Consider the following 27,609-nt stretch of genomic DNA (forward strand, 5'->3'; position numbering starts at 1 on the left):
CAGGGAAGGGTCAGAGAGAGAGGGAGTCACAGACTGAAACAGGCTCCAGGCTCTGAGCTGGCAGTCAGCACAGATCCCGACGCGGGGCTCGAACCCACGAACCGCGAGATCATGACCTAAGCGAAAGTCGGACGCTTAACCGACTAAGCCACCCAGGCGCCCCTCAGTGCCACGATTTTTATTACACTTGGGACAACTGCCACTTCCTGCTGCTGCATCTATTTTCCAGGTGTCTGTGCTATCGTGCTGGGCGTTTGGCTTTCAGCGTTGAAGGATGTGATCGCCTACGTATTTACCAGTGACCGGTATGTACCCATCCTCCAGAAAGATGTTTTCCATTTTATGCTTTCTTTTTTCACTGCACTTCCCTGGTTCTGAGAGGCGAGCGGTATTGTAGTTCACGGGAACTCCGTAAGGTGGCCGCCAGGAGTGAGGACCACGGTACTGCAGTTGGGTGAAATTGGATGAGGGAAGCCCAGGGGGCCACCCTCATTCCTCCAGGAGCCATTTCTTTATTTATCAAACCCGCGTGCCGTTTCTCTTGTGCTCAATGCCGGTTCTGCTCGGAGAAACACAGAAAAAGCACATGGAATGTCCCCGTCACCACAAAGGCACCTCCCAGTCCGGAGCACGCTGACGCATGATGCCAGGTCAAAAGAGTAGAATTCTTATAAACCCCAACTCAGTCTTAGGTTGAATTTTATTGTATTTTATGTAACTGTTTGCGTAATTATTTAGCTATCACGAAGTGTCTTGTGAATAAATCAGATCCTCTTTATGAAAAAGCTTCAGGGGCGCCTGGGTGGCTCAGTTGGTTAAGTGTCTGACTTTGGCTCAGGTCATGATCTCACGGTTTGTGGGTTTGAGCCCTGCGTTGGGCTCTGTGTTGACTGTCAGCTCAGAGCCTGGAGGCTGCTTCAGATTCTGTGTCTCCCTCTCTCTCTGACCCTCCACTGTTCACGCTGTTGCTGTCTCTCTCTCTCTCTCCCTCTCTCTCAGAAATAAAACATTTTTTAAAAATTTAAAAAAAAAAAAAAAGCTTCAGTAATTTGCACTGGTTGCCTCAGAATACTTCCATAACAAAATTCAGTTGAGGGGCGCCCAGGCCGGTTGTTTGAGTGTCCGACTCTTGATTTCAGCTCAGGTCGTGATCTCACAGTTCGGGAGTTCAAGCCCCGCATTGGGCTCTGTACTGACAGCTCAGAGCCTGGAGCCTGCTTCAGATGCTGTGTCTCCCTCTCTTTGCCCATCCCCTGCTCACACTCTGTGTGTCTGTCTCTCTTAAAAATAAACATTAAAAAAATTTTTTTTTTAAATAGCCGACTTAAGGGTTTTTCTTAGTGAGTCCAGAGTCTGGGCATCTTCAGAGATCAGTTCTATTAATTGTTTTTCTCCCCCGTACAAGTGCCATACTTTCTTGTTTCTTTACATGACTCATATTTTTGGTTGAAAACCAGAAGTACACAAATGTACTTTGTGTACATTATAATGTGGCAGTTCTGGAAATCAGAACCCTCTCCCGCCCCCAAGATTTTTTCTTATGGCCACCTGATGTTTGCTTAGTGACTTGTGTGAACTAATTTGGTAACGTGTGTATTTTTTGTCAGGCGTGGCCACTAAAGTCTCTCTCTGTCTTTACCTTGGCGGTCCGCGTATTACTGGACCGAGACTCCTTTAAATATGTGCGTCCCACACACTCCCACCCTTGGCTGAGGGGCTCTGTGTGTTCAGGGCGTGTTTTGGCCCTCAGCTGGGCAGCTTACAGCTTGGCCCTCATTCCTGCCTGTGCAGAGCCTCAAGTTCAGCCAGCGGTGTGAGCTTAGCCCCTCTCTGGTCTTCCTTGAGCACATATATGGTCATGTGTATACGTGTGGCCTTTTAGATTCCCAGGGACACGTCGGCGCTTTCAAAGCCCTGTTGATGTGTCACTGCGCAGCCTTTCCCACCAGGCTTGTTGGTTAGTCTGTCGTTCATGACAGCTCTTGCCCACTGGCAGCACCTGAAAGCACTTGCCCGCAAACATCTCTCAGAGACCAACTTGAGCATTGGCCGGGTTTGAGTCAAGAGAACTAAAGACAGCGCTTCACGTGGGGCCTTCTGAGGAACCCAGACAGGTGGTCTGTCTGCAGACTAGTAACTGTTCTTTGCAAAAGTCCAGCTCCTCCTTCCTCCCGCGGTCTTGGAAATAGACTGTTTCTCAAGGTCACTGAGCTGGGAGCCGGGTGGTGGTCCTCAGCCCGTGGAAACCCTGCAGGCTGATATCACTGTCATTACCAAGACTCAGCAACTTCTCTTGAGTAAGTGCTCCCCTGGTCGCTGCAAGCCTGTGGTTAATGTCTAGAATCCTGGGAAAAAAATTGGACCGTGACCATATTTGCCGGTTTCTGACAATTTTTTTTTTCCTGTAATGGGCCATACTTTCTTCGTATGCTTTGAAATGTTGTGTTGAAGTGACGTTTTGAATATTGTAAAGTAGCTCTGGAGGTTCGGTTCTCCCCCTCCCTCCCCCAGCATCGCTGTTCTTTGCTCAGTGAGTTTTCCAAAACGCTTTTTTTTTTTTTTTTTTTTTGCAAAGACGATGTTCCTTATCATGTGTGGTGTCTTCTGTTGTCTCCTCGGTGAACCAGTGGTGACAGATTTCCTTACATGTCTTGATCCAATAAGAAAAGAACATTTTTAAAAAGTTCTGTCGCTCTCAGTTATGGGACAGCCCCCACATGGGGGGGGAGGGTCGCTGAGACAGCGACTGTCCCGTAGTGACCTGCCAAGGACATCAAAGCACCCAACTCTGATTTTTGGAGGACAAGATCCTTATTGTCCAGCATGCCACCCATCAGCCACATCAGGGACACAGGCACCCATCCCAGCACCTGCCTGCCGTGGGACCAGGGGATGGGAAGCGGTGGCTACTCTCTGCAACAGGAAAATTCGTGGGTACTTCCTGGGCCCGTTCTTCACCACGCACACCTGCTGCAGGCTCTCAGCTGGAGTCCAGAGCCGTGAAATGGTTGGTTTTGACATTTCTGGCTAGTTCAGTAATTGTTTTTGGAAAAGGACCGATTCTTGGAGCGCCCTCCACCCATCATCATCCATGACGTCACCTGGATATACACTCCGCACCCTAATCTGACTGTTTATCCATCGGAGGAGAGTTTTTTTTTTTCCTGGAAATCTTTCAGTGTTCTTTCTGTCCTTGCGTGTGTGTGGGCATCGGTGAATATTTCTTCTTCTCTTTGGTGTGGACTTGCAGACTTTCGGTCTAAAGCACTGGGTGTTTCTTTAGCTCTGGGGAATTTATATGAATGGCAGAACTTCTGGATTAATCTGACTTGTCTCTTTTCTCTCGTTTTCTGTCTCTGTGTTTTGGGTTATCTCCTCACCTTTATCTTTCGAATCGAAATGTACTATTTTGCCATTATCTATCTCATCATCCAGTCTTTGAGTAGAATGTTTTATTTTAGTGTTCGTTTTTGTTCCATTTTTTTCCCCATTTACTTCTTGTTCCTTGAATTCGTGTTGGCTTTTGTGTCAGCTGTTCTACACACTCGCTTGGGTCTATACTGTGTGTGTGTGTGTGCATGTGCGCGCAGTTGATTTTCTTCAGTGTCCAGTGAACACTGGGTTAATGTCTGCCTTTCAGTGAAAGACTACGTTCTCATTTTGATTAGTGGAGATAGTGTACACCTGAGGTAACTTCGCAGTCCTGTGGGTCTGTTCCAAAGAGGTCACACCCCTCTGGTGACAGGGCAGACTGTGAGCTTTGTCTGTATCTGTGGTACCTGTTGACCAGCAACCTTCTCCTTCACGGTGAATGGTAGGGAAGCAGAAAACTTCCTTTGGGGAGAATACGATGGTCATTTCATGTATTCAAACCACAGGTCTTTTTTTTTTTTAATGTTTATTTACTTTTGAGAGAGAGAACATGAGCAAAGGAGGGGCAGAGAGAGAGACAGAATCAGAAGGTGGCTCCAGGCTCCGAGCTGTCAGCCTGACGCAGGGCTCGAACTCAGGAGCTCTGAGATCATGACTTGAGCCAAAATTGGACCCTCAACCAACTGAACCACCCAGGCACCCCGTCGTGCAAATCTTTAGAGCCCTCCAGCTCTGCCTTATCTCTCCAGAGTCCCAGTGTCCCCACTGTCGTCCCTCCCCAGACAGATCTTCCACCATATTCAGAGTTCAGAGGATCCATGAGGCCAGTATTTCCTGTATGAACACTGGCCTTCACCTCCGTCTTTGAGGAAGACTCCCGTTTGCAGAAGAAGATTACCAGCCACAGGCTGAGACCTTTTTTCCCCAACCTGCACGGTTTTATACCCTAAACAGAACTTGAACAGTTGGTCTCTACAGCGACAGCCTAGACCATGCCCCTTTTGCCCTAATAAACTACTAAAATTTAAATTAGTGAGGTTTTATTGGATACACATTTTGTCAGATAGAAAAGCTGTGTTTCCACTGAATTACTGACCCGCTAGTTAGCTTTTGTCAGATCAGTTGTAATTAACATACTGCACTTCAGTGTAATGCGGGGCTCACTGACGACTTTCTCTTTCTCCAACAGAGAGATTATTTACCTTGTGAGCCGCGTGATGCCTGTTTTTGCTCCCTTTCATCTCTTCGATGCCCTTGCAGTGAGTATCTGCGGTGATTTTACTCCCATCAAATACGCATAGCCATATTTGTTGTGCATTTCTAGATTTTGAATTAAATAGCTGTGATTTCATCCTGGAGAAGAGAGGGTTCTTGCTCCAAGCATTCTTAGCCATTTGTGGGAAGGATGGGTAACGCTAACGTATAGCATCTCAAGGTGGAAGAGACCAGAGTTCTCTGACCTCCTCTTTACCTGGGGCCTGAATGTCCTATGTGACATCCTAGCCACATGATCAGGTCTGTGTCTATTGTATGGTCCAGGGCCGGCCAGGACACCTTCTTGGAGTTAAGTCTGACCCGTAAAAAGTCTTTCTCCAGGCTGATCTTCTGTAGGTTTATAGGAATTTGAAGACCTTTCTGCTGTACCCTGGAATCATCCCTTGAGGCTTCTTCCCAATTTCAGTAGTTAGCCTTCAAGACATCATTTCTAGGTCATCTTTCTTTTTCTCATTTTCTTTTTCCACCAAGGAATTTCTTCTGTTTCACTACCAGCACTCCGAAGGTGTGGTATCCACGATCAAATACTGCTGTGGTCAGAACAGTGTGGAAGAGAACAAGATGATTGTCACCACTCTGATGCTGGGCGTCTTTGAAGCCCTTGATCGCATTCGTATTTTTCAGCCATGATATTAGACTAGTTTCTGCTTGAGATTTCCATCAGTGAACCTTAAATTTTTTTTATTGAAAAATCTTTTCAAACAAAGATTTAAGTAGTGTTACCTGATGGGGTTTCCTATCTCTCATGTCATGTACAGTTCTTGTCTTCATATCCGAACCTGGGATGTGTTAACATAGTATCCCGAACTTGACGTGAGGATGGGCTATAACGTTGGGTTTACTGTTCCTCTCTTTAGGGCACCTGTGGTGGAATCCTACGAGGGACAGGAAAACAGAAGATTGGGGCTGTCATGAATGCCATTGGTTATTACGTTTTTGGCTTTCCCATTGGAGTATCTCTGATGTTTGCTTCTAAACTGGGGATAATAGGTATGTTTTTGATTCCTTGGTGACCAACCTCAAATCTCATTTATCCTATTAAGATAAACTGTTTGAGAGATAAATGAGCTGACTGAAGGGACGCCTGGGGGGCTCAGGCGGCTGAACATCCCACTCTTGATTTCGGCTCAGGTCATGATCTCACTGTTTAGGAGTTCGAGCCCACATCGGGGTCCACGTTGGTGGTGTGGAGCCTGCCTGGCATTCTCTCTCCCACTTCCCTTCATGGTTTCTAACTCTCTCTCTCTCAAGGATAAATAAGCTTTAAAAAAAAATAGTTGACTGATAAGTAGCCTCTGTGGAATCAGTTTCTCTCAAGATGGGACCAAGATTAATTACACAGTAATTCCTTTTGGGGTCAGTACTGCAGGCGAGAAGAACGGGGTCCTGTGAGCACCTGTCATTGGTTGGAGGGAACGTCTGAGTCTGACAGACTTACCGGAAGTGGCTTGCCCTAAGTTGGTAATGCGTTAGCCTCTGACCTGAAATGTGATGAATTACCTAGGTGAAGTGAACACCATTTGCTGAAAACCGATTCCTTCCCCACTGAATGATCTTGGCATGCTTGTCAAAAATTAGTCGGCCAGAGATGTAGGAGTTTATTTCTGGGCTCTCTGTTCTACTTCACTGTTCTCCCTTTCTGGCTTATACCATCACCACTCTGCTTGGGATTACTGTAGGGGTGTAGTAAGTTTTGAACTTTGTTCTTTTTTGTTTTCCATGTTTGTTTATTTTTGAGAGAGACAGAGCTTGAGCGACGGGCGGAGAGAGAGGGAGACACAGAATTGGAAGCAGGCTCCAGGCTTTGAGCTGTCAGCACAGAGCCCGGCACAGGGCTCGAACCCACAAACCACGAGATCATGACCTGAGTCAAAGTCAAACACTTAACTGATTGAGCCACTCAGGAACCCCTTTTTTAATTTTGTTTTGGCTATTTGGGGACCCTTGGATTCCATATGAATTTTAAGGTTACGTTTTCTGTTTTTGCAGAAAAACTGTTAGAATTTTTATCAGGATTGCATTGAATCTACAGATTGCTTTGGAAAGAATATTGCAGTCTTAAGTCTTCTAGTCCATGAACATAGGGTTTCCATTTATTTAGTTTTTAATTTCTTATAGCAATGTTTTGTAGTTTTAAATGTTTTTCACCTTCTTGGTTAAATTTATTCCTAGATGTTTTATTCTTTTGGATGCTATTGTGAGTACAATTATTTTATTGTTATTTTAGAATGAAAACAAGTAGGAGATGGAGGGAGGGTGGGGAGGAGGGGAGAGAATCTTAAGCAGGCTCCATGCTCCGCGCAGAGCCTGGAATAGGACTTGATCCCATGATCCTGGGATCATGACGTGAGCTGAAATTAAGAGTCAGACACTCAGCTGACTAAGCCATCTGGGCGCCCGTAGAATTATTTTCTTCCTTTTTTTTTTTAAATGTTTTATTTATTTCTGAGAGAGAGAGAGACAGCGTGAGCAGGGGAGGGTCAGAGAGAGAAGGAGACACAGAATCTGAAACAGGCTCCAGGCTCTGAGCTGGCTGTCACCACAGAGCCCGACGTGGGGCTCGAACCGACAGCCATGAGATCATGACCTGAGCCGAAGTCAGATGCTTAATCCACTGAGCCACCCAGGCGCCCCTAGAATTATTTTCTTAATTTCCTTTTCAGATTGTTCATCAATGGTATTGTAAAACACAACTGGGGCGCCTAGGTGGCTTAGTTGGTTAAGCGTCCGACTTTTGCTTAGGTCATGATCTCGCGGTTCATGGGTTCGAGCCCCGCATTGGCCTGTGTGCTGACTGCCAGCTCAGAGCCTGGAGCCTGTTTCAGCTTGTGACTCCCTCTCTCTCTCTGACCCTCCCCTGCTCACACTGTCTCTCTCTCTCTCCTAGAAATAAATTAAAAAAAAAACCACACAACTGATTCTGTGTATTGAGTGCATTAAGTTTATTGAATTTATTAGCTGTAGTATTTTTTGTGTGTGGATTAAAAAAATTATTTTAAGTTATTAATTTATTTTTGGGAGATAAAGCACAAACCAGGGAGAGGCAGAGAGAGAACGGTAGATACAGAATCTGAAGCAGGCTCCAGGCTCTCAGCTGTCAGCACAGAGCCCAACGCAGGGCTCAAACCCACAAACTATGAGATCATGACCTGAGCCAAAGTCAGACACAACAGACTGAACCACCCAGGTGCCCCTATGTGTGGATTTTTAAAGATTTTCTATATATAGGATCGTGTCATAAGTAATTTTACTCCTTTTCTAATTTTTAAATTAAAATTTTATTTTTTTCATCATGATAAGTACGCTCCTTAATCTCCATCACTTATTCCCCCATCTCTCTAACTCACCTCCCCTTGGTAACCATCAGCTTGTTCTCTGTAGTTAAGAGTCTATTTCTTAGTTTATTTTTTGCTTTTTTTTCCTTTGCTCATTTGTTTCCTATCTTAAGTTCCGCATATGAGTGAGATCATCTGGTGTTTGTAATAATCAGACTTATTTTGCTTAGCATTATGCTGTCTCTGTCTATGCTGTTGTAAATGGCGAGGTTTCATTCTTTTTAATGGCTGAGTAATATTCCATTGTGTGTATATATATCACAACTTCTTTATCCATTTATTGACGGACACTGGGTTACTTCTATATCTTGGCTGTTACAGATAATGCTGCAGCAAACACAGGGGTGCATATATCTTTTTGAATTAGTGTTTTCATTTTCTTTGGGTAAATACCCAAGAGTGGGATTGTTGGATCATATGATAGTTCTATTTTTACTTTTTGGAAGAAGCTTCGGACTGTGTCCCTGAGTGGCTGCACAAATTTGTGTTCTCACCAGCAGTGCGTGACGGTCCCTTGTCTCCATAGCCTTGCCAACTCTTTCTTTCTTTTTTTTTTTTTTTTTAATATTATGGGAGGTTTTATCTTCTTATCAGATATATCATTTACAAATATTTTCTCCCATTCAGTAGATTACCTTTTTGGTTTTTTGATGGGTTCTTTTGCTACTAATAAAGCTTTTTATTTTGGTATAGTCCCAAGAGTTTGTTTTTGTTTTTATACCGATAAATATGTCTAAGAGATTACTGCTTATGTTTTCTATTGGAAGTTTTATGGTTTGAGGGGGTCTCACATTTAGGCCTTAAATCCATGTTAAGTTTATTTTAGTGTATGGTAGAAGAAAGTGGTCTAGTTTCATGCATTTTCATGTAGCTGTCCAGTTTTCCCAACACCACTTATTAAAAACGTCTTTTCTTTCTAAGACTTTATTTTTAAGGAATCTCTACACCAAATGTGGGGCTCGAAGTTCCAACCCCAAGATAAAGAGTCACATGCTCTACTGACTGAGCCAGCTAGGTGCACCTCAAAAAAGACTTTTCTTTTCCCCATTGTATATTCTTGCGTGCCTTTTTCATTTTAATGCCTTTTATTTCCTTTTTCTTGCCCTATTATTATAGCAAGAACGTCTCCAATAGGATTTTAATAACATTCTTCTATGTTCTTCTACAGTACTTTTATTTTCAAGTTTAAAAAAATGTAAAAACTGAAAATCACATTGTGAGGTAGTATTCATCAAGAGCTTTTATCAGATATATGCTGATCTTTTGTAGATACAATGTCATTTAAGTTTAGATTATGACCACATAACATGTGATGTCTCACTGGTTCCATTTTTAACATGAAGAAGCTAAAACTCGAAGAGCTTAAGTAATTTGTCCCGCAGGTAATATGTGATGAGACAGGGTTTGAACCCAAGATAGTTTGCTTCCATGGTTGTGCATGTTGTCTCCCTCCTTTAGCAGTTTTTTTTGGAAATTATATACTTTATCATGATTCTAAATGTATAGAATTCTGCAAAATAAGCATCCCACTTTCGCTTAGGTTATGATCTCGCGGTTTGTGGGTTAGAGCCCCGTGTCAGGCTCTTTGCTGACCGCCAGCTCGGAGCCTGGAGCCTGTTTGAGAGTCTGTGACTCCCTCTCTCTCAGACCCTCCCCTGCTCACGCTATCTCTCTCTCTCTCTCTCTCTCTCCCTCCTTCTCCTAGAAATAAATAAAACATTAAAAAAATAATAAAAAAAAAGAATTGTGCAAAATAATCTATCATGTGCTTTTGGGGTAAGTTGTACACGTGTTCTGCACATGTATTCACATCTGTATTTTCTGTAGCCTTCAGTAACAGCGAATTTCTTTTTGAATGTGTATTTTTTTTGAGAGTGAGCCCCCTGCCCGTCTCCCCGCCCTAGGCTGGAGGTCATCGCTCCAGGGCTGTGCCCCGTGTCTCTCGTGGCCTGTGGCCTTCGTCCCCCTTCCCGCCGTCACGTTGGCTTCCTTGTGCTGCTGGCCCCCCGGTAGCACGGAAGCCCCAGGAGGGCGCTGATCTCGTCACCCGGGCGCGTCTGTCTGAGACCCCGCACCTCAAACGCCGCCTGGCACAGAGCCAGTACGCCCTGGCCCATCAGCGTGCGAAGCGGCGAACGGGCTTGTGCTGTGTTTACTGTTGATGGGTCCACGGGCTGCCGCTGATCCCCCCACGGGGGGCTTGAGTCTCATCCTGGTCCATAATGATGTCAGTTTTCAGGGGAGGTATTTTAAGTGAAGCTCCTGCTGTAGATCCGGAAGTTTCAGAAGAACGTTCGTGATGACGGGAACATAGCGGAAGGTGGCCTGAGCCCTGCCTCTCTCCTCCGTCCCCAGGTCTCTGGTCTGGATTGATAGTGTGTGTCTTCCTTCAAGCCTTTTTCTACCTGGCACTGGTCTGGAGGACAGACTGGAGCAGAGCTGCAGAGCAGGTAACCGCGCGGCTCTTGCCTGGGCCCGGGCGCCGGAATCTTCGAGGGTCAGATGCTGAGAGCGGCCCTGGCAGCGCGACTCCCTCTGAGCCACGGAAAGGGTCTGACGTGAGCGCCGGGGGCAGAGAACGTGCCGTGTCTGCACAGTGTCCTGTGAGCGTGCAGCCAGCGTGGCCCCCGCTAACGAGGCTCCGCAACCACAGCGACCCGCGTACAAATATTTTGCTGTTTTGGTAGAACAGTCCTTAGAAAACTAGTAGTTCCTTCCCTATTGATACTGATTTGTTACCTGTTTTTAGCCTCTCTGGGCCAACGTTTTTGGGCCACGTGTCCATATGCTGAGCAGCTGGGATCGGTGGGGAGTCCCGGGGGCAGAACCGTACCTGCGGGGGGAGGTCGGGGTCTGGACTCAGTGGGCGACGCCGTGTTGAACTGGGAGCCCCGTTCATGGTGTCCAGGCTGGAGACGGGGAGGAGGGGGGTCGGCTTAGGGCCGGGGTAACTGGCAAGGAGCCGGGAAGACGAGTTCAGGTGCACAAAGCGTCACTGCTTCCCTTTTGTCCTGGTTTCTCATGGCTTTGGCTTTCCTCCCTGTGATGTGAGGGGTCTTCAGGATCAGAGTGTGACTTATGATGGCGGGAGTGCGGCGCACAGGGCGTCAGGTCGGGCCGCACACTGTCTTCACAGGATAACCATTTGTCTTTAGACTTTATTGCTCGTATCAGGGCTTCAGAACGCTAACGTGCACGGGGCAAAAGCTGTGTTAAATTTGCGACTAGACCAGCAAGTAGCTTTTCACATTATGGCGAGCGGAGCACTGGGGAGAAGAGTGGTTGTCGAGTGTGACATCCTGTCGTCACCAGCATTTCAGTCCCAGAAAGGACGGTGCTAGATGTCGGAAGCCTTTAGCAGCGGTCCCGGCAGTGACCTGCGTGAAGTTTTAAGACGAGTACTAGACTGCCCTGACTTTAACGCTCTGTCCACTTATGTGCCCCTTGTTCTCAGGCACAGGTTCGAGCCGGGGTGAAAGGGATGGAGGAGACCACGCCTGCACCATCAGGTAACAGGGGACACGGTCTAGTGCACTTGATCTGCCTCGTGAGCCTGAGATTTAGTGTGGCCAGCGATGCGTAGCTTATGAGAGCCTGCTCTCTTGCATAATAAATCTAGTCTCTGCCATTGTTAACGTGGGCAGCTCCCGTCTGGGCTCTCCTGTGAAGTGTTCCTAATGGAACTTCACACAGAGCAGCCAGTAATTGATGGCCGTTGTGTACGAAGCATTCTTTGCAACTTCCCGTAATATCCCCCTATTCAACCCCGCACCTAAGCGTCTATTCCACTCTTCTCTGCAATTAGATCTGCCTGTGTTGGAAAAAGAAGTAACCGATGGAACGACTTTACCCGATACCGTCCGATCAGAGAGCCCAACCGTCCAGCTAATGGGACTAGAAGAATACAGCCAGTACCCAGTGGCCACCGTTGGGGGTGTTTTGACCGTGAGGCAGCTGATTTTCTATCGTGGAATGGCTCTTGCTGTTGCAGTTGCTGCTCTTTTAGTGGGAATTTTCATAAGAGTCTTTCAGTGACCGGGGCCAAAACAAGAATTATCAGCCGCCGACACACTAGACGTGATAATTATCATGATGTATGAGGCTGGGAGGTTACCCTGTTGTGCGCACAGTGGTTTGTCTCTTCACTGTGGGTGGAAAGGATATCGGGAATGTTTTCTGTTATCCCGAGAATCTGCACTGTGCTGATGGAGATCACGAAAGGAGTTATAAGTCTAAGTTTCTCATAAACGTTAACTCTATCATGGGTTTTAAGTCTGTAGATTTGATTTTCCCTGCCCTAAGCATTTTCCGCTCTTACCTTGAATATCTTCTTTCTTTCGGGAAAGTTCATTGCCCTCTAAACTTGATTGCTGATCCAGTTTGGGTTGTATTTCTCTGTTAACGTATTTGATCTTGTCAGTGTGTATTAAGTGCCTGTTCAAGTGCTGTCTCAGGTATTGCCATGTAAGTTTTTCTAAAATAAATACCTTAAAATCGAAAACGTGTGCTAATGAGGGGGCGCCTGGGTGGTTCGGTCAGTTAAGCGTACGACTTTGGCTCCAGTCGTGATCTCACACGTCATGAGTTCAAGACCCACTTTGGGTTCTGTGCTGACAGCTTGGAGCATAGAGCCTGCTTTGGATTCTGTGTCTCCCCCTCTCTCTATCCCTCCCGCACTTACGATGTCTCTCAGAATTTTTTTTTTTTTTTTAATGTGTGCTAATGATACTATAAAATCTATCCAAATGGTAACCTTTAGTTTTGGGACTTTGAACACATTTTTGTGTGGCAACTTTCCTATTAAAGAATCCATCTCTGTTCTTTTCTGCTGCTTGACAACCCAGATGCTGGCAGTTACCTCCCCTCCAAGCAGATTTTTAGGGCCTCTATGTGGGGTTTGAGCAGCCCAAATAGAAAGAAAATCACCAAAAAAAATTATTACCATTTTTAAATTGAGTTGTCTTTGTATCGCTGAGTTGTAAATGTTTATATGTATTTATCCTGGACATTAGAGTCTTGTGAGATGTAAGGTCTGTGAATATTTTCTCCCATCCCGTATGCTGGGTTTTCACTTTCTTGATGGTGTCCTCTGTTCCACAGAAAAAGCTTTTCATTTTGATGAAGCCCAGTTTATCTTTTTTTTTCCGATTGCTCCTGCTTTTGTTATATCTAAGAATCCATCGCCACATGATAAGAAAAAAAATTAAGTACTCTTGGAATCTTAAACTCTTATAGCAGAAGTCAAAACCTAAATCGAAGACTGTTTCCCGTGTAACATGTAAGGAGGCTGTTGGTCACCACCCCCATCCTTAGCCAAGAACACGAGAACTTAATGCTGCTTTGTCACCTCCGACACCAAACGTGTGGGTTTTTCTCCACCAACAACCAGTCTCCCCGTTTCCCAGCACCAACTGTGAGGTCCGGTGGTTCCATTTAATTCTGACACCAAGTACCCAGGGTCAGTGTCAGTCTCCCTGGTTAAGGGCTCAGGCCCACAAGACTGACCTGGACCTCAGAACCCAAGTGCAAGGCCAGGCCGACAAGACAACTCCTGACTGACCCACTGTCAGTTGGAGGTTTTCATGACCCACTTCCTGGATTCGATCATTTGCTAGAACCGCTCATAGGACTCAGAAGAATGCTTTTACACAGGACTACTGGCTTGTCATAAAGGGTACCACTCAGGAACGGAAAAATGGAAGAGGTGCGTTGAGGAAGGTTGCAGGGGTGATGGTGCTCCGAGGTGTCATGCCCTCACTCTGGGCATGTCCCCCTTCACAGCACCGATGTGTTTGTTCACCAATCCAGAGGTTCTCCAAATCTGTTGAGAGGTTTTTATGAAGGTTCTGTTACAGAGGTGTGATCAATTCAATCACAGGCCTTTGGTGTTTGGAGCCCCTCCCCCCTTGCTGGAGGTTGGGGGGCGGGACTGCAAGTTCCAACCCCCAAATCATACTGTTAGTCTTTCCTGAAGCTATCTGCCCCCCCCCCCCGCCCCCACAAGTGACTTTAGTAGCATAAGCTCAGGTAGGGTTGAAAGAGGCTCATCATGAATAACAAACTCACCCCCATTACTTAGGAAAATCCAAGGAATTTAGAAGCTATTGTACCAGGAACTGTGGACATGGTTATCCCAATATCAGAGCGAATGCCTGAACAGACTGAATATCAACCATTCTTGTTAGATCCGTCAAAGAGTTGAGGTCACAAGAATAACTGCTGCCCACCCCCCCAAAATGAAAAGACAGGAAGATACCGCTTAGACCAGATGCGTCGGGAGGCAGTAACACGAAAAACTTCAGCTGTAATTGACAAATTGCTGGAGACTTAACTGTGGACAAGTTTCAGAGTTCAAAGTCTCCAGGGGATCTTGTCATGGGTGGGCCCCACACTCTAGGAACTTTATCTTCAGGGCCGCATCAAGTTCCCAGGGTGTGGATCAGAGAAAAATTGTGACCTGCTTCTACAGGAGGTAAGGGAAGTGGAACCATTTAAAAATACGCCCAGAGCATTCTGTGCTGTTTCACCAAAGCCCACCCTCAAGGGAAACTTGGATCAGAGGCCAACTACCTTGGGTTTTAACAGAACCTAACCTGGCAGAAGGGAAATCCCAGACTCCAGCACCACCAGCCTTCTACACGGGGGCACTGAAATACCCAACTCCACTCCCTCTCCCTCCTAGGAGACGGGGTGAAACTGAGAAGCAGTCAGTAAAAGTAGGAAGGGAACAGTCCAGAGACATAGGCTTTTTTTTTAATTTATTTTTTATTTCTAGGAGAGAGAGAGAGAGACAGTGTGAGCAGGGGAGGGTCAGAGAGAGAGGGAGTCACAGACTGAAACAGGCTCCAGGCTCTGAGCTGGCAGTCAGCACAGAGCCCGACGCGGGACTCGAACCCACGAACCGCAAGATCATGACCTAAGCGAAAGTCACACGCTTAACCGACTAAGCCACCCAGGCGCCCCGACATAGGCTCTTTAAAAGACTGAGGCCATATCGTCGAACCAGAGAATTCTCTGTCCCTCACACGTTAACCGTCACATCAGCAGAGCGCCTGTATGATACCAGGAGATTACGATGGAACCGTAGGTCTCAGACCTTACCTAGGAGGTGTCTAGGAAAGCCCCCAAACAACAGAGAGACAAAAACCAATGGAAACTTGGGGAACACGTTCTTCCATTTCTCTGGGGTAAACACTGAGGGGCGGAATGCAGGGGGGTATGGGACGGCCTGAGGCCACCGGCTGCTGATCGGGGTGATGGATGTGTCTCCCATGGTCTGGGATTTCTACACAACTGTAGACTTCAGGTTCCTCATCTGCACAAATACCTGACTGAGCTCTGGGGAGTGTGAATGTGCATTGCCCAGTCGACCGCAGGAATACCCTATTCACCGTAGATACTGTGTGTTCCTTCCCAGGGTTAAGTGGTATTAAATTTGCTTTAAAAAAAATGGTACGGTATGGGTGTCTCAGTCACTTAAGCGTCAGACTTCGGCTCCGTTCATAATCTCTCCGTCCATGAGTTTGAGCGGCGCATCAGCTTCTGTGCTGACAGCCCAGAGCCTGGAGCCTGCTTTGGATTCTGTGTCTCCCTCTCTCTCTGCCCCTCCCCCTTTTGCCCTCTGTCTCTCTCCATCTCTCAAAAGTGAATAAACATTAAAAAAATGTTTTAAAAAATAGTACTGTAGATAATATATTTGTTTATAAACATTTACTTTCTGTTCTTTGTATGAATGTATGTATGTGCGTATGTATGTAAGTATGTATGAGAGATGTCTAGAATCATATTGACCAAATGTCAGCCCTAAGTGGTTACTTCGGAGTTGAAGAGTCTAGATTTTTCTCTGTGTACAGTTCTGCATTGCTTAAAAGTTAAAAAGACAATGATCTCATTTTTACAAGATGACAAGAAAGATATTTCTTTACAAAAATTGACCCCGGTTGCCTGGGTGGCTCAGTCGGTTAAGCGTCTGACTTCAGCTCAGGTCATAATCTCACAGTTCATGGGTTCGAGCCCCACATCGGGCTCTGTGCTGACAGCTCGGAGGCTAGAGCCTGCTTCAGATTCTGTCTCCCTCTCTCTCTGCCCCTCCCCTGCTTGCACTCTCTCAAAAAGACACAGTAAAGAATTGTAAAAATTTTAGGGGCACCTGGGTGGCTTAGTCCGAGTTTCGCTTAGGTCATGATCTCGCAGTTCGTGGGTTCGAGCCCCGCGTCGGGCTCTGTGCTGACTGCCAGCTCAGAGCCTGGAGCCTGTTTCAGCCTGTGACTGCCTCTCTCTCTGACCCTCCCCTGCTCACGCTGTCTCTCTCTCTCTCTCCTAGAAATAAATAAAAAACATTTAAAAAAATTTAAAAAAAAAAGAATTGTAAAAATTTTTACTCCTCCTCGCACTAAGAGAATATAGTAGAAGGCCATGAAGTAGTGAACTTTTCAAGGCAGAAATCGTCGTAGACAAAAAAGAAACATTGTAATAGAAACATGAATTTAGGCAGACACAAAAGATTCTATCAGGCACCTCTGTCTTCTGTTGACTCCGGACAAAGGTTTCATTCACAGCTTGATGAAGACTCTACGACACTTTGAAAGCCAGAGTGTCACAGTGCGATCCCAGATCTTTTTCTTGAAGAGCATGGTTGCCAGCGTTTCTTTGGGTTTTTCTGGCTCATGGTACCCTTAGTGTTTTTTTTTCATGGTGCCCCTAGTCCAAGAGAAATACCTAGTAGCTCTTACTAATTAGTTAGGTCTAAACAACTTCATAATTCTATCCTAACAATTTAGTAGCTGTTTAAAGGAAATAATACATATAAATTGGAAAAAAATAGCATTTTTTCGCATTATTTAAAGAAACCACCGACAGTTATTCAGGGGATATTTGTGCCCATGAGGCACTGCACAACTTCTCAAAAGGGTACATAGTGTCACCCTTATTATCTATTTCACATCAATTTTCACACAACATTGCAGCTGTGAAACACCCAGCTGTGCCAGAATGTGACTTCGTCAAAAATTTATTATCACTGATGAATATGGCTTCATCTGGGCCCTGGGATCCAGCCCACTTCGGATGAACAACGCAATCTAATGCTGGCATCGTGACGTGCCTTCAGCTCGTAGTCTGCACGGAGTCTGACAGATGTCAAACATCATCGTTCCCCTTGAAAATGGAAAATCTCTTGAAACGTGCCTGTGAATTCACTGCCGCTCCCCAAAGCACCTCCGGGAGTTTAAGAACCACGAGCACATACAGAGAAGAAAGTCTGAAAGAAGATATGTTAATAGTGGATGCTTCTAAGTGGTGGTATTATTGACAGTTTTTACTTCTCTATGCTTTTCTGTGTTTGCTGAAAAAATTACAGTGGATTTGCATTACTTTTACAGTCAGGAGAAGTGAACAATGAAGCAGAGTCACCAAAATTAAAAATTAAAGGAATATCAAGTGTTGTCCAGGATTTGAAATAACAGGAACTCTTACACACGGCTGGCGAGAATGTCAACTTGTGCAGCCATTTTGGAAAAGTTTGTAGTAAATAAATAACAGTTTGAAGGTAAATAAATAAAGCCTGGGGGTGCTTGGGTGGCTGAGTTGGTTAAGCATCCAACTCGTGATCTCCGTTCAGGTTTTGATCTCAGGGTCATGAGTTCAAGCCCTACGTTGGGGTCTGTGGTGAGCATGAAGCCTACTTCTAAAAAATTTTTTTAAATAATAATAAAGAAGCGTATGATTCATTATTTCCATTATTATAAACTCCGAAGGGTCCTCATAAGTGCCATGATAATGTGCACAAGAGAATTCATTGCAACATTGTTTGTAATAGCCCCGAGTAGAAGTAACCCAAATGCTTGCATATGGAATGGGTAATTGTGGTATATTATGCATTCAGTGAGATACTGCACACACGGGGAATGCTTGGAATACTCATTCATGACTAATGTAAAGCTAAGCTAAAGAAAGGAAGAAAAGAACATGTAAGAATGCCTCCATTTAGAAAAGACTAGAGAACATGAAAACCCAAAATACAAAACAGTTTATGGAAACTAAATAAAGCAAGAAAGCCCGAGGTGGGTTGATGCAGGAAAGTAGAGGAGGTAAAGGAACATGGGAATCGTTCATCTTCAGCTTGGCAAGGTACGGTGGTTGTGAGGCTCTGGAAACTGCCAGTTTCTCAGAGAAGCAGGAGGCAAGGTCCTAACTGAGGGTAAGATGAGGAACGGGGGTTGGAGGTCAGAGGAGAAGGTGTGAAACTGGAAAAGAGTAGCAGTGTTAATGGACTGGAAAATACAGTGTGATTATCAGGTGGCATTAAGGGCCATTTGAGGTTTGAAGTCATGAAATTTAAATGAAAACAGCGGAGTTAGGTATTTTTCTCCTGCATGCAGACTGGCTCCTATAAATCATCACCACACGCAAAAATACAGTTGTAGGGCTATTTCACTACTAGGTATTTATTTACCCAAAGGATACAAAAATCCCAACTTGAAGGGATACATGCACTCTGATGTTTATAGCAGCATTATCAGTGATAGCAGAATTACAGAAACAGCCCAATCATCAACTGATGAATGGATAAAGAAGATACGATGGAATATTACTCAGCCATCCAAAAGAGTGAACTCTTGCCATTGGTGACAACATGGATAGAGCTCGAGTGTATTATGCTAACCAGAAAAAGAGAAAAATAACATGATTTCAGTCGTGGAATTTCAGAAACAAATGATGATCGGGGTAAAAAAGACTGGAAACTTAACTCTTGAGAACAATTGATGGTTACCAGAGGGGAGGTGGGCGCGAGGATGGGTGAAATGTGTGATGGGGCTTACGGAGGGCCCTTGTGGTGAGCACCGGGTGATGTACGAAGTGTTGAATCACTATATTGGACAGCTGCACCCTATATTACACTGTATGTTAACTAATTGGAATTTAAAGACTTTAAAAAAATAAGGTTTTATTTATATTTTGTTTAAAAAAAAAAAAAAGCAACCCTATATGGAAAGTTGAACATCGCTAAATCAGGCTTCTGGTCTTATCACCAGACAACACCCTTACCCCCAACCACACTTGCCCATAGTCCTCTGCGGCCTTCCAGTTTTTTCTTCAAGCAGCAATAAGGAAATATGAATATATTTTTATTTCTACCATTTCTTACACAAATGGTAGCACCCACTGTGTATCATCTTGCTTGTTTTCATTTAACAATATATCCTAGAGGTACTTCCATTTCTACAATGAAAGCTTTCCTCTTTTTTTTTTTTTTTAATTTTAGGGTCACATGATATTCCACTGTGTGGCTATTCAGTGTAGTTTATTTAACCAGCACCCTAGAGGTAGACCCTTAGGTTATTTCTAGTCCTTTGCTGTTACAAATGGTGTCAACATTATATATGTACTTAACGTGCTTATTGTTTGTCTCATTAAAATTACCCTTCAGGGCAAGATACTGATCTTAGTCACTGTCACAACTCTAAAGCCGAGAACAGCCTGACATACAGTAAGTGCGTAATAAGTATTTGCCGTGTGCATGCGTCAGGGAATGAGCAACACCCCCCAGTAGTCTACTGTCTGTATCCCTGCGTTACCTACTTTTCTGGTTTTCTCCACAGCTTGCGATTTGAGCCACATTAGAAGTATTTATGGCTCTAGCCTTGAAGCAGGGAGCAGGCAAGTCTAATAAGAAATGTCTGTTTCTCATGTATAAACAGCGTCACATTTCATTTCCCATGTGGTATTTCACATGTGGGCACGTATGTCTTCAGGGATAGAAATCTCATAACCGGACTTGCTGGGTCAAATTGAATTGGTTATTTTCATAATATAGCCAAAATACCCTTGTACACTCCCCAGAGATATATAAGGATCACTATATCCCCATAGCCTTTGTCAACAGAGAATGTTGAGAAACGTCTGGATTTTAGCTGAGTTGGATAGGAAGAAGCCACATCTCAGGGTGCTTTTAGTTTGCATCTTACCAGGAGTGACATTGAGCATCATTTTATACATTCAAGGGCCATTTGATTTTTTTTTTTCCTATAAACTGTTTATGTCCTTCGCCCAGTTTTTCCTATGAGCGTGCGGGTCTTTTTTTCTTCTCCCTTAATTTACAGAAGTTCTTAATCTGCTAATAAATATGGCTTTATCAGGGCCCTGGAATCCAGACCACCTCAGATAAACAATGATTCCTGTTGGCAAAGAGCTACAAGAAAGGTGAAAGAAGAGTGGGAGCTTTTCCTTCATCTCACGTCTCTGATATGGTTCAAACAACAATTATGTGCTGTGTTCTGGAAACAACTGAAGAAGAAAGGTTAGAAATTCAGTGGCCAGGGGCGCCTGGGAGGCTTAGTCGGTTAAGCGTCCGACTTTCGCTTAGGTCATGATCTCGCGGTTCGTGGGTTCGAGCCCTGCGTCGGGCTCTGTGCTGACTGCCAGCTCAGAGCCTGAAGCCTGTTTCAGTCTGTGACTCCCTCTCTCTCTGACCCTCCCCTGCTCACGCTGTCTCCTCTCTCCTCTAGAAATAAATAAAACATTAAAAAAAAAAATTCAGTGGTGGGAAAGAGTAGATTAAATGTAGACTAGGGGCACCTGGGTGGCTCAGTAGGTTAAGCTTCTGACTTCTGCTCAGGTCATGATCTCACAGTTCATGGGTTCAAGCCCAGTGTTGGGCAATGTGCTGACAGCTCGGAGCCTGGACCCTGCTTTGGAATCTGTGGCTCCCTCTAACTATGCCCCTCCCCTGATCGTGTTCTGTGTGTCTCTCTCTCAAAAATAAACATTTTTTTAAAAAGGTAAAAGATGATACAAAGATAACTTCTGTTCTCTCTGCTCCAGTAGCTTATATTGTGTACATTTTGTATGGTTCGCTTAATTTTTTGATGACTACATTCATCTGTGCTTGAAGCAGAAGATTGGTGTGAACCCTGGGAAGGAACAGATTGTATCTACAGGGAAGAGGGTAATCATGGGGTTGACTGGGCAAAATGCACATTCACACTCCCCAGAGCTCAGTCAGGTATTTATGCAGATGAGGAACCTGAACTTCTTTACAGTTTTGTAGAACAGTAAAGAGGACGTTCTGTTCCCATAGCATGGGAGACCCATCCGTCAACCCTGTCGGTAGTCTGTGGCCTCACCCCATCCCATACCCACCTGCATTCCACTCCTAGGTGTTTACCCCAGAGAGGTGGAAGAATGTGTCCACAAAATGGCCTCTGTGTGAATGTTCACAGGAGCTTTATTGGTAAACCTCAAACTGTTAATCCAGATGCGCATCAGCAAGTAAATGGATAAACACACTGTGGTATGTCCAAACAAAGGAATACTACTCAGTAATAAAAAAGGAAAGAACTATTGATGCATGCAACAGCGTGAGTAAATGCTAAGTGAGCCAGCTGAAAATGACTATATATTGTATAATTCCCTTTATATAAAATTCAAGGAACGATAAACTAAATGATAGACACAGAAAGCAGCTAGCTCACTGGTTGCTTTTGGGTGAGAAAAGTCAGGGAAAAATAGTAAAGGAGGACAAAGAAATATTTGGTGCAAATGCTCATTACGATTGTGATGAGGGTTTTGTGAATGTGTACAGAGGTCAAAACTTACCAAATTGTCCCCTTAACATATGTGCAGTTTGTTCTATGACAAGGGGACCTCAGTAAAGCTGTAAAAAAAAAATGTCCAAAAGGAGAAAATGACAAAATTGCACTAATATGAAGGAAAATCAAAGTGGGAAGTCCTGGGCGCCTGGGGGGCTCAGTGGGGTAAGTGTCTGACTCTTGGTTTCAGCTGACTTTGAGAAAACAAAGTACTTTCCATAATGTGAGCGGGTCTCATTCCACCACCTTCAAAGTTAAGACCAAAACTTCAACTCTTTCCCGGCTTTCCAGCCTGACAACACCTTAAATCTCTTGTCTCTTTGTGTCCCTGGAAGGCCCTAGTAAAGGCTAGAACTTCTGGCACAATGTGAAACAGAAGTAGCAAAAGCAGGCATTCTTGTCTTCTATCTGATCTTCAAGTGAGAGCTTTTAGTCTTTCAACACTGAGTATGATGTTACCTTTAGGGTTTTCACTGAAGCCCTTGATCAGGTTGAGGAAGCTCCCTTCTATTCCTGGTTTGTTGAGTGTTTTTTTTTTTAATCACAACAGGGTATTGAGTTTTGCCAAATGCATTTTCTGCTTTAATTGAGATGGTCATATGGTTTTTTCCCTTTGTTCTATTTTTTTTTTTTTTTTTTATTTCTAGGAGAGAGACAGCGTGAGCAGGGCAGGGTCAGAGAGAGAGGGAGTCACAGACTGAAACAGGCTCCAGGCTCTGAGCTGGCAGTCAGCACAGAGCCCGACACGGGGCTCGAACCCACGAACCGCGAGATCATGACCTAAGCGAAAGTCGGACGCTTAACCGACTAAGCCACCCAGGCGCCCCACCTTTGTTCTATTAATGTGGTGTAGTTTTTAAAATTTTTTAAATGTTTGTTAGAGCATCAGTGTGGCAGGGGCAGAGAGAGAGGCAGACACACAATCTGAAGCAGGATCCGTGCTCTGAGCTGTTAGCACAGAGCCCAATGCAGGGCTTGAACTCACAAACCATGAGATCATGACTTGAGCCAAAGTCGGACATTTAACCAACTGAGCCACCCAGGCGCCTCCCTCTTTTTAAAAAATTTTTAATATTTGTTTATTTTTGAGAGTGTGGTATATTGTTTTGATTTTTTTGTATTACACTTCTGGGATAAACCTCATTTGGTAATGGTAATACGCATCCCACATGCTACTGGATATGGTTTGCTAGTATTTTATTGAGAACTTCTGTGTAACGGGGAAGGGCAAAGAGAGAGGGAGACACAGAATCTGAAACAGGCACCAGGCTCCAAATTGTCAGTGCAGTCCCAATGCAGGGCTTGAACCTGCAAACCATGGATCATGACCTGAGCTGAAGTTGGACACTTAACTGATTGAGCCACCTAAGCACCACTTCAATCTTTTTCCTTTGTCCTACTCATACTGGATAAACTCAATTGACCTATTTTTATATAATAAAGAAGATATCTGGACTTTGTCCCCAGTTCCTCGCACAGAACTTTAAAAACCTCTGGAATTTCCTGAGTGACCATAGTGTCTGAACCATAGGGTAACACATGACAGGGCCCTTGATTAGCTTCAAGATGGGAGCTGGTCACCAGAAAAGCCAACCACATATTTAGAGGGTTGGAAATTTCAGCCTTGGCTAGAATTGAGTTCACACATGTTGCCAACGATGTAATCTACCATGCCTATGTAATGAAACACATATAAAAACTCTAGATTATAAAACTCAGGGGAGCTTCCTATTGATGTGCTGGGAAGATAATGGGCCCAGACTCCAAAAGGAGAGAGCCAGCAAACTCTGCATCATCTTTAGAACTGCACCCCCCCCCCATCTTTGCCTTATGTACCTGCTTCATTAGGTAATTCCTTATTAAAATTGTAAGTACAAAAAATTTTCAGTGAGTTCTAGTAACTTATAGAAGGGAAGCAAACTCCACATAGTTGTGGAAAACTCCAAATTTTAGTTGGCTGGGCAGGAATACAGGTATCCTGGGGACCCTCCAGCCCCTTCCCTGTGGCTGGCGCCTGAAGAAAGTGCAGTCTACTGAGGACATTGTCCTTTGGCTTGTGGAATCTGATACTGACTCCAGGTAGTTGGTGTCAGAATTAGATTGAATCGAATTGTACAACACCCAGCTGTTGTCAGATTATTGTTATCACAACAGTCCTATCTTCAAGTTCATTGATTCTTTCTTCTGGATGCTCCAATCTGCTCTTAAACCTTTCTAGTGAAATTTTCATTTCAGTTATCATATTATTCAGCTCTAGGATTTCTGTTTGCTTCCTGTGCTCTCTATTTCTTTATTGGTATTCTTTATTTGTTGAGGCATCATGCTCTTGGTTTCCTTTAGTTCTTTGTCAATGGTGTCTTTAGCACTCTGAGCATATTTAAGACCACCAACTTAAGTTATTTCCCAGGTATGTACATAACCTGGGCTTCTGCAGAGACAGTGTCTATTCATCTTTTCTTCCTTTGAATGGGCCTTAAGTAAGGCCCATTCTTGATTCTTGCATTCTTGATTCTTGCATGCCTAGTAATTTTGTATTGAAGATTGGGGTTTTTACTCTTATAATCTGGCAACTCTGGGAATCATATTCCCTCCACTCCTGCTGCTCGATAAGGATTTTAAAGTGCTTAGTTACTTTCTTGAACTATTTTTGTTAAAACAGTATTTGTTAGGGGTGCCTGGGTGGCTCAGTCGGTTAAGTGTCCGACTTCGGCTCAGGTCATGATCTCACAGTTCGTGGGTTTGAGCCCCGCGTCGGGTTCTGTGCTGACAGCTAGCTCAGAGCCTGGAGCCTGTTTCAGAGTCTGTGTCTCCCTCTCTCTCTGACCCTCTCCTGCTCTCTCTCTCTCTCTCTCTCAGAAATAAATAAAACATTAAAAAAAAAAAACAGTATTCTTTATTGCGTGTAGCCACTGAGTCCCAATTCTATTACCTGGTCATCCAGTGATGAGACAGAGATTTCCTTGAACGGTTTTGGGCTATTTTGAATAGTGATGCTGGGAACATTCATGTAGAAGTTTCTGCTTGGGCATACATTTCAATTCTCTTGGGTATATACCCAGGAATACAATTGCTGGGTCAAATGAAACTATATTTAACTGTTTGAGGCACTTTGAAATTGTTTTCCACACTGGCTGCACCATTTTTCCACACCTACATCAACACTTGTTAGTATCTGTATCTTTCATTATTGCTACCTAGTACATGCACCATCACCTGTGTTTTCATTTGCGTAAGTCTAATGACCAAGATCGTGAGCGCCTTAATGGGCTTATTGTCCACTTTTATATTCTCTTTGGGGAATGCTGATGCAGATAGATCCTTTGTCCATTTTAAAAATAGACTGTAGGGCCTTTCTGCCCGTGGATGCCGCCGAGTAAGCATCGATTAAGTCTCCCCTCCCACCGCCGTCATGTCTAAGTCAGAGTCTCCCAAAGAGCCTGAACAGCTGCGGAAGCTTTTCATCGGAGGTTTGAGCTTTGAAACAACCGATGAGAGTCTGGGGAGCCATTTTGAGCAATGGGGAGCGCTTACGGACTGTGTGGGGATGAGAGGTCCAAACACCAAGTGCCTCAGAGGCTTTGGGTTTGTCACCTGTGCCACTGTGGAGGAGGTGGACGCAGCCATGAATGCAAGGCCGCACAAGGTGGATGGAAGAGTTGTAGAACCAAAGAGGGCTGTCTTGAGAGAAGATTCTCAAAGACCTGGTGCCCACCTAACTGAAAAAGATTTTGGTCGGTGGCATTAAAGAAGACACTGAAGAACATCATCTAAGAGATTATTTTGAACAGTATGGGAAAATTGAAGTGATCGAAATCATGACTGGCCGAGGCAGTGGCAAAAAGAGAGGCTTTGCTTTTGTAACATTTGATGACCATGACTGTGTAGACAAGATTGTTATTCAAAAATACCGTACTGTGAACGGCCACAACTGTGAAGTAAGGAAGGCTCTGTCTAAACAAGAGATGGCTTGTGCTTTCTCCAGCCAAAGAGGTTGAAGTGGTTCTGGAAACTTCGGTGGTGGTCGTGGAGGTGGTTTTGGTGGGAATGACAACTTTGGTCGTGGAGGAAACTTCAGTGGGCGTGGTGGCTTTGGTGGCAGTCGAGGTGGTGGTGGATATGGTGGCAGTGGGGATGGCTATAACGGATTTGGTAACGATGGTGGTTATGGAGGAGGCGGCCCTGGTTACTCTGGAGGAAGCAGAGGCTATGGAAGTGGTGGACAGGGTAATGGAAACCAGGGCAGTGGCTATGGTGGGAGCGGCAGCTATGACAGCTTTAACAACGGAGGAGGTGGAGGCGGCTTTGGCGGTGGTAGTGGAGGCAACTTTGGACGTGGCAGAAGCTATAATGATTTTGGCAATTACAACAATCAGTCTTCAAATTTTGGACCCATGAAAGGAGGAAATTTTGGAGGCAGAAGCTCTGGCCCCCATGGTGGTGGAGGCCAATACTTTGCCAAACCACGAAACCAAGGTGGCTATGGCAGTTCCAGCAGCAGCAGTAGCTATGGCAGTGGCAGAAGGTTTTAATTACTGCCAGGAAACACAGCTTAGCAGGAGAGGAGAGCCAGAGAAGTGACAGGGAAGCTACAGGTTACAACAGATTTGTGAACTCAGCCAAGCACAGTGGTGCCAGGGCCTAGCTGCTACAAAGAAGACATGTTTTAGATAATACTCATGTGTATGGGCAAAAAACTCGAGGACTGTATTTGTGACTAATTGTATAACAGGTTATTTTAGTTTCTGTTCTGTGGAAAGTGTAAAGCATTCCAACAAAGGGTTTTAATGTAGATTTTTTTTTTTGCACCCATGCTGTTGATTGCTAAATGTAATAGTCTGATCATGACGCTGAATAAATGTGTCTTTTAAAAAAAAAAAAATAGACTGTAGGGGCGCCTGGGTGGCCCAGTCAGTTAAGCGTCTGACTTCAGCTCAAGTCATGATCTTGCGGTTTGTGGGTTCGAGCCCTGCATCAGGTTCTGTGCTGACAGCTCAGAGCCTGGAGCCTCTTTCAGATTTGGTGTCTCCCTCTCTCTCTGCCCCTCCCCCACTCATGCTCTGCCTCTCTCTCAAAAATAAATAAACTATAAACATTTTTTTAAAGAAATAAGTAAAAATAGACTTTATTTTTCAGAGGACTTTTAGGTTTACAGAAAAGTTTCACAGAACACACAGAGTTCCCATAAATGCTGTCCCCCGCCCACACCCATACACAGTTTCTCTTATTATTAACATTGCACATTAGAGTAATAAATTTATTGTAATTGATGAATGAATATTGATACATTATCATTAATTAAAGGCTGGAGTTTATATTGGGTTTATATATCTCTGTATCATCTAGTTCTGTGGGTTTTGACAAATGTATAATGTCATGTGTCCACCATGGACATCAAAGTAACAACTGCCCTAAAAATGCCCACACCCAAACCCTGGCAGCCACTGATGTTTATAAAGGAAGGCTCTATGGTTTTGCCAACTCCAGAATGTCATAGAACTGCAGACCTAGAATACATAGTCTTTACAACTTGCTTCTTGCACTTAGTGATACACACTTAAGGTTTCTCCGTGTTCTTTCATAGCTTGACAGCTCATTTTGTCTTACCACTGAATAAGACTCCATTGTATAGATATGGTACAGTGTGTTTATCTACTTAAATGGTTGAAGGACATCTTGGTTGCTTCCAAGTTTGGGCAATTATGAGTAAAGTTGCCATTAACATTTGTGTACAAGTTTTTTTGTGCGGACATAAGTTTCCGATGCATTTGGGTAACGACATGCACCATGAATATTAGATCTCATGGTATGCCTACGCTTTGCTTTGTAAGCAACTGCCAAACTCTTTCCAAGTGGCTATACCACTTTGGGTTCCTAACAATGATGTATGAGAGTTCCTGGTGTTTCACATCCTTGAGAGCATTTAGTGTTTCCATCATTCCAAATGTTGGCCATTCTAATAGGCGCACAGTGGTATCTCATTGTTGTTTTAAATTGCAATTCAATGATGACTTATATGCATATTTGCCATGTGTACATAT

At 44.4% G+C, this 27,609-nt stretch overlaps 2 protein-coding genes across 2 annotated transcripts in view; both read left to right on the forward strand.

The window, feature by feature from the left end:
• LOC120228765 (multidrug and toxin extrusion protein 2-like) overlaps positions 1 to 12,461 on the forward strand; it is a 41,871-nt gene extending 29,410 nt beyond the window's left edge. The window contains exons 12-17 of the mRNA XM_039227358.1: positions 230 to 305; positions 4,562 to 4,631; positions 5,505 to 5,637; positions 10,338 to 10,432; positions 11,437 to 11,491; positions 11,788 to 12,461. Of these exons, the coding sequence (XP_039083289.1) occupies positions 230 to 305; positions 4,562 to 4,631; positions 5,505 to 5,637; positions 10,338 to 10,432; positions 11,437 to 11,491; positions 11,788 to 12,017 (659 nt within the window). The 3' untranslated portion in view covers positions 12,018 to 12,461. The remainder of the gene's footprint in view (positions 1 to 229; positions 306 to 4,561; positions 4,632 to 5,504; positions 5,638 to 10,337; positions 10,433 to 11,436; positions 11,492 to 11,787) is intronic.
• A 12,478-nt stretch (positions 12,462 to 24,939) lies between these two features.
• LOC120228779 (heterogeneous nuclear ribonucleoprotein A1-like) lies at positions 24,940 to 26,100 on the forward strand. Its single transcript, XM_039227374.1, is given in 2 exon segments — positions 24,940 to 25,288; positions 25,290 to 26,100. Coding segments are annotated over 2 exon segments (1,119 nt in total). The 5' UTR covers positions 24,940 to 24,980.
• The last annotated feature ends 1,509 nt before the right edge of the window (positions 26,101 to 27,609 follow it).

The sequence above is a fragment of the Hyaena hyaena genome, unplaced genomic scaffold, assembly GCF_003009895.1.
Source record: "Hyaena hyaena isolate Hyena2069 unplaced genomic scaffold, ASM300989v1 scaffold_27, whole genome shotgun sequence".
Taxonomy (NCBI): domain Eukaryota; kingdom Metazoa; phylum Chordata; class Mammalia; order Carnivora; family Hyaenidae; genus Hyaena; species Hyaena hyaena.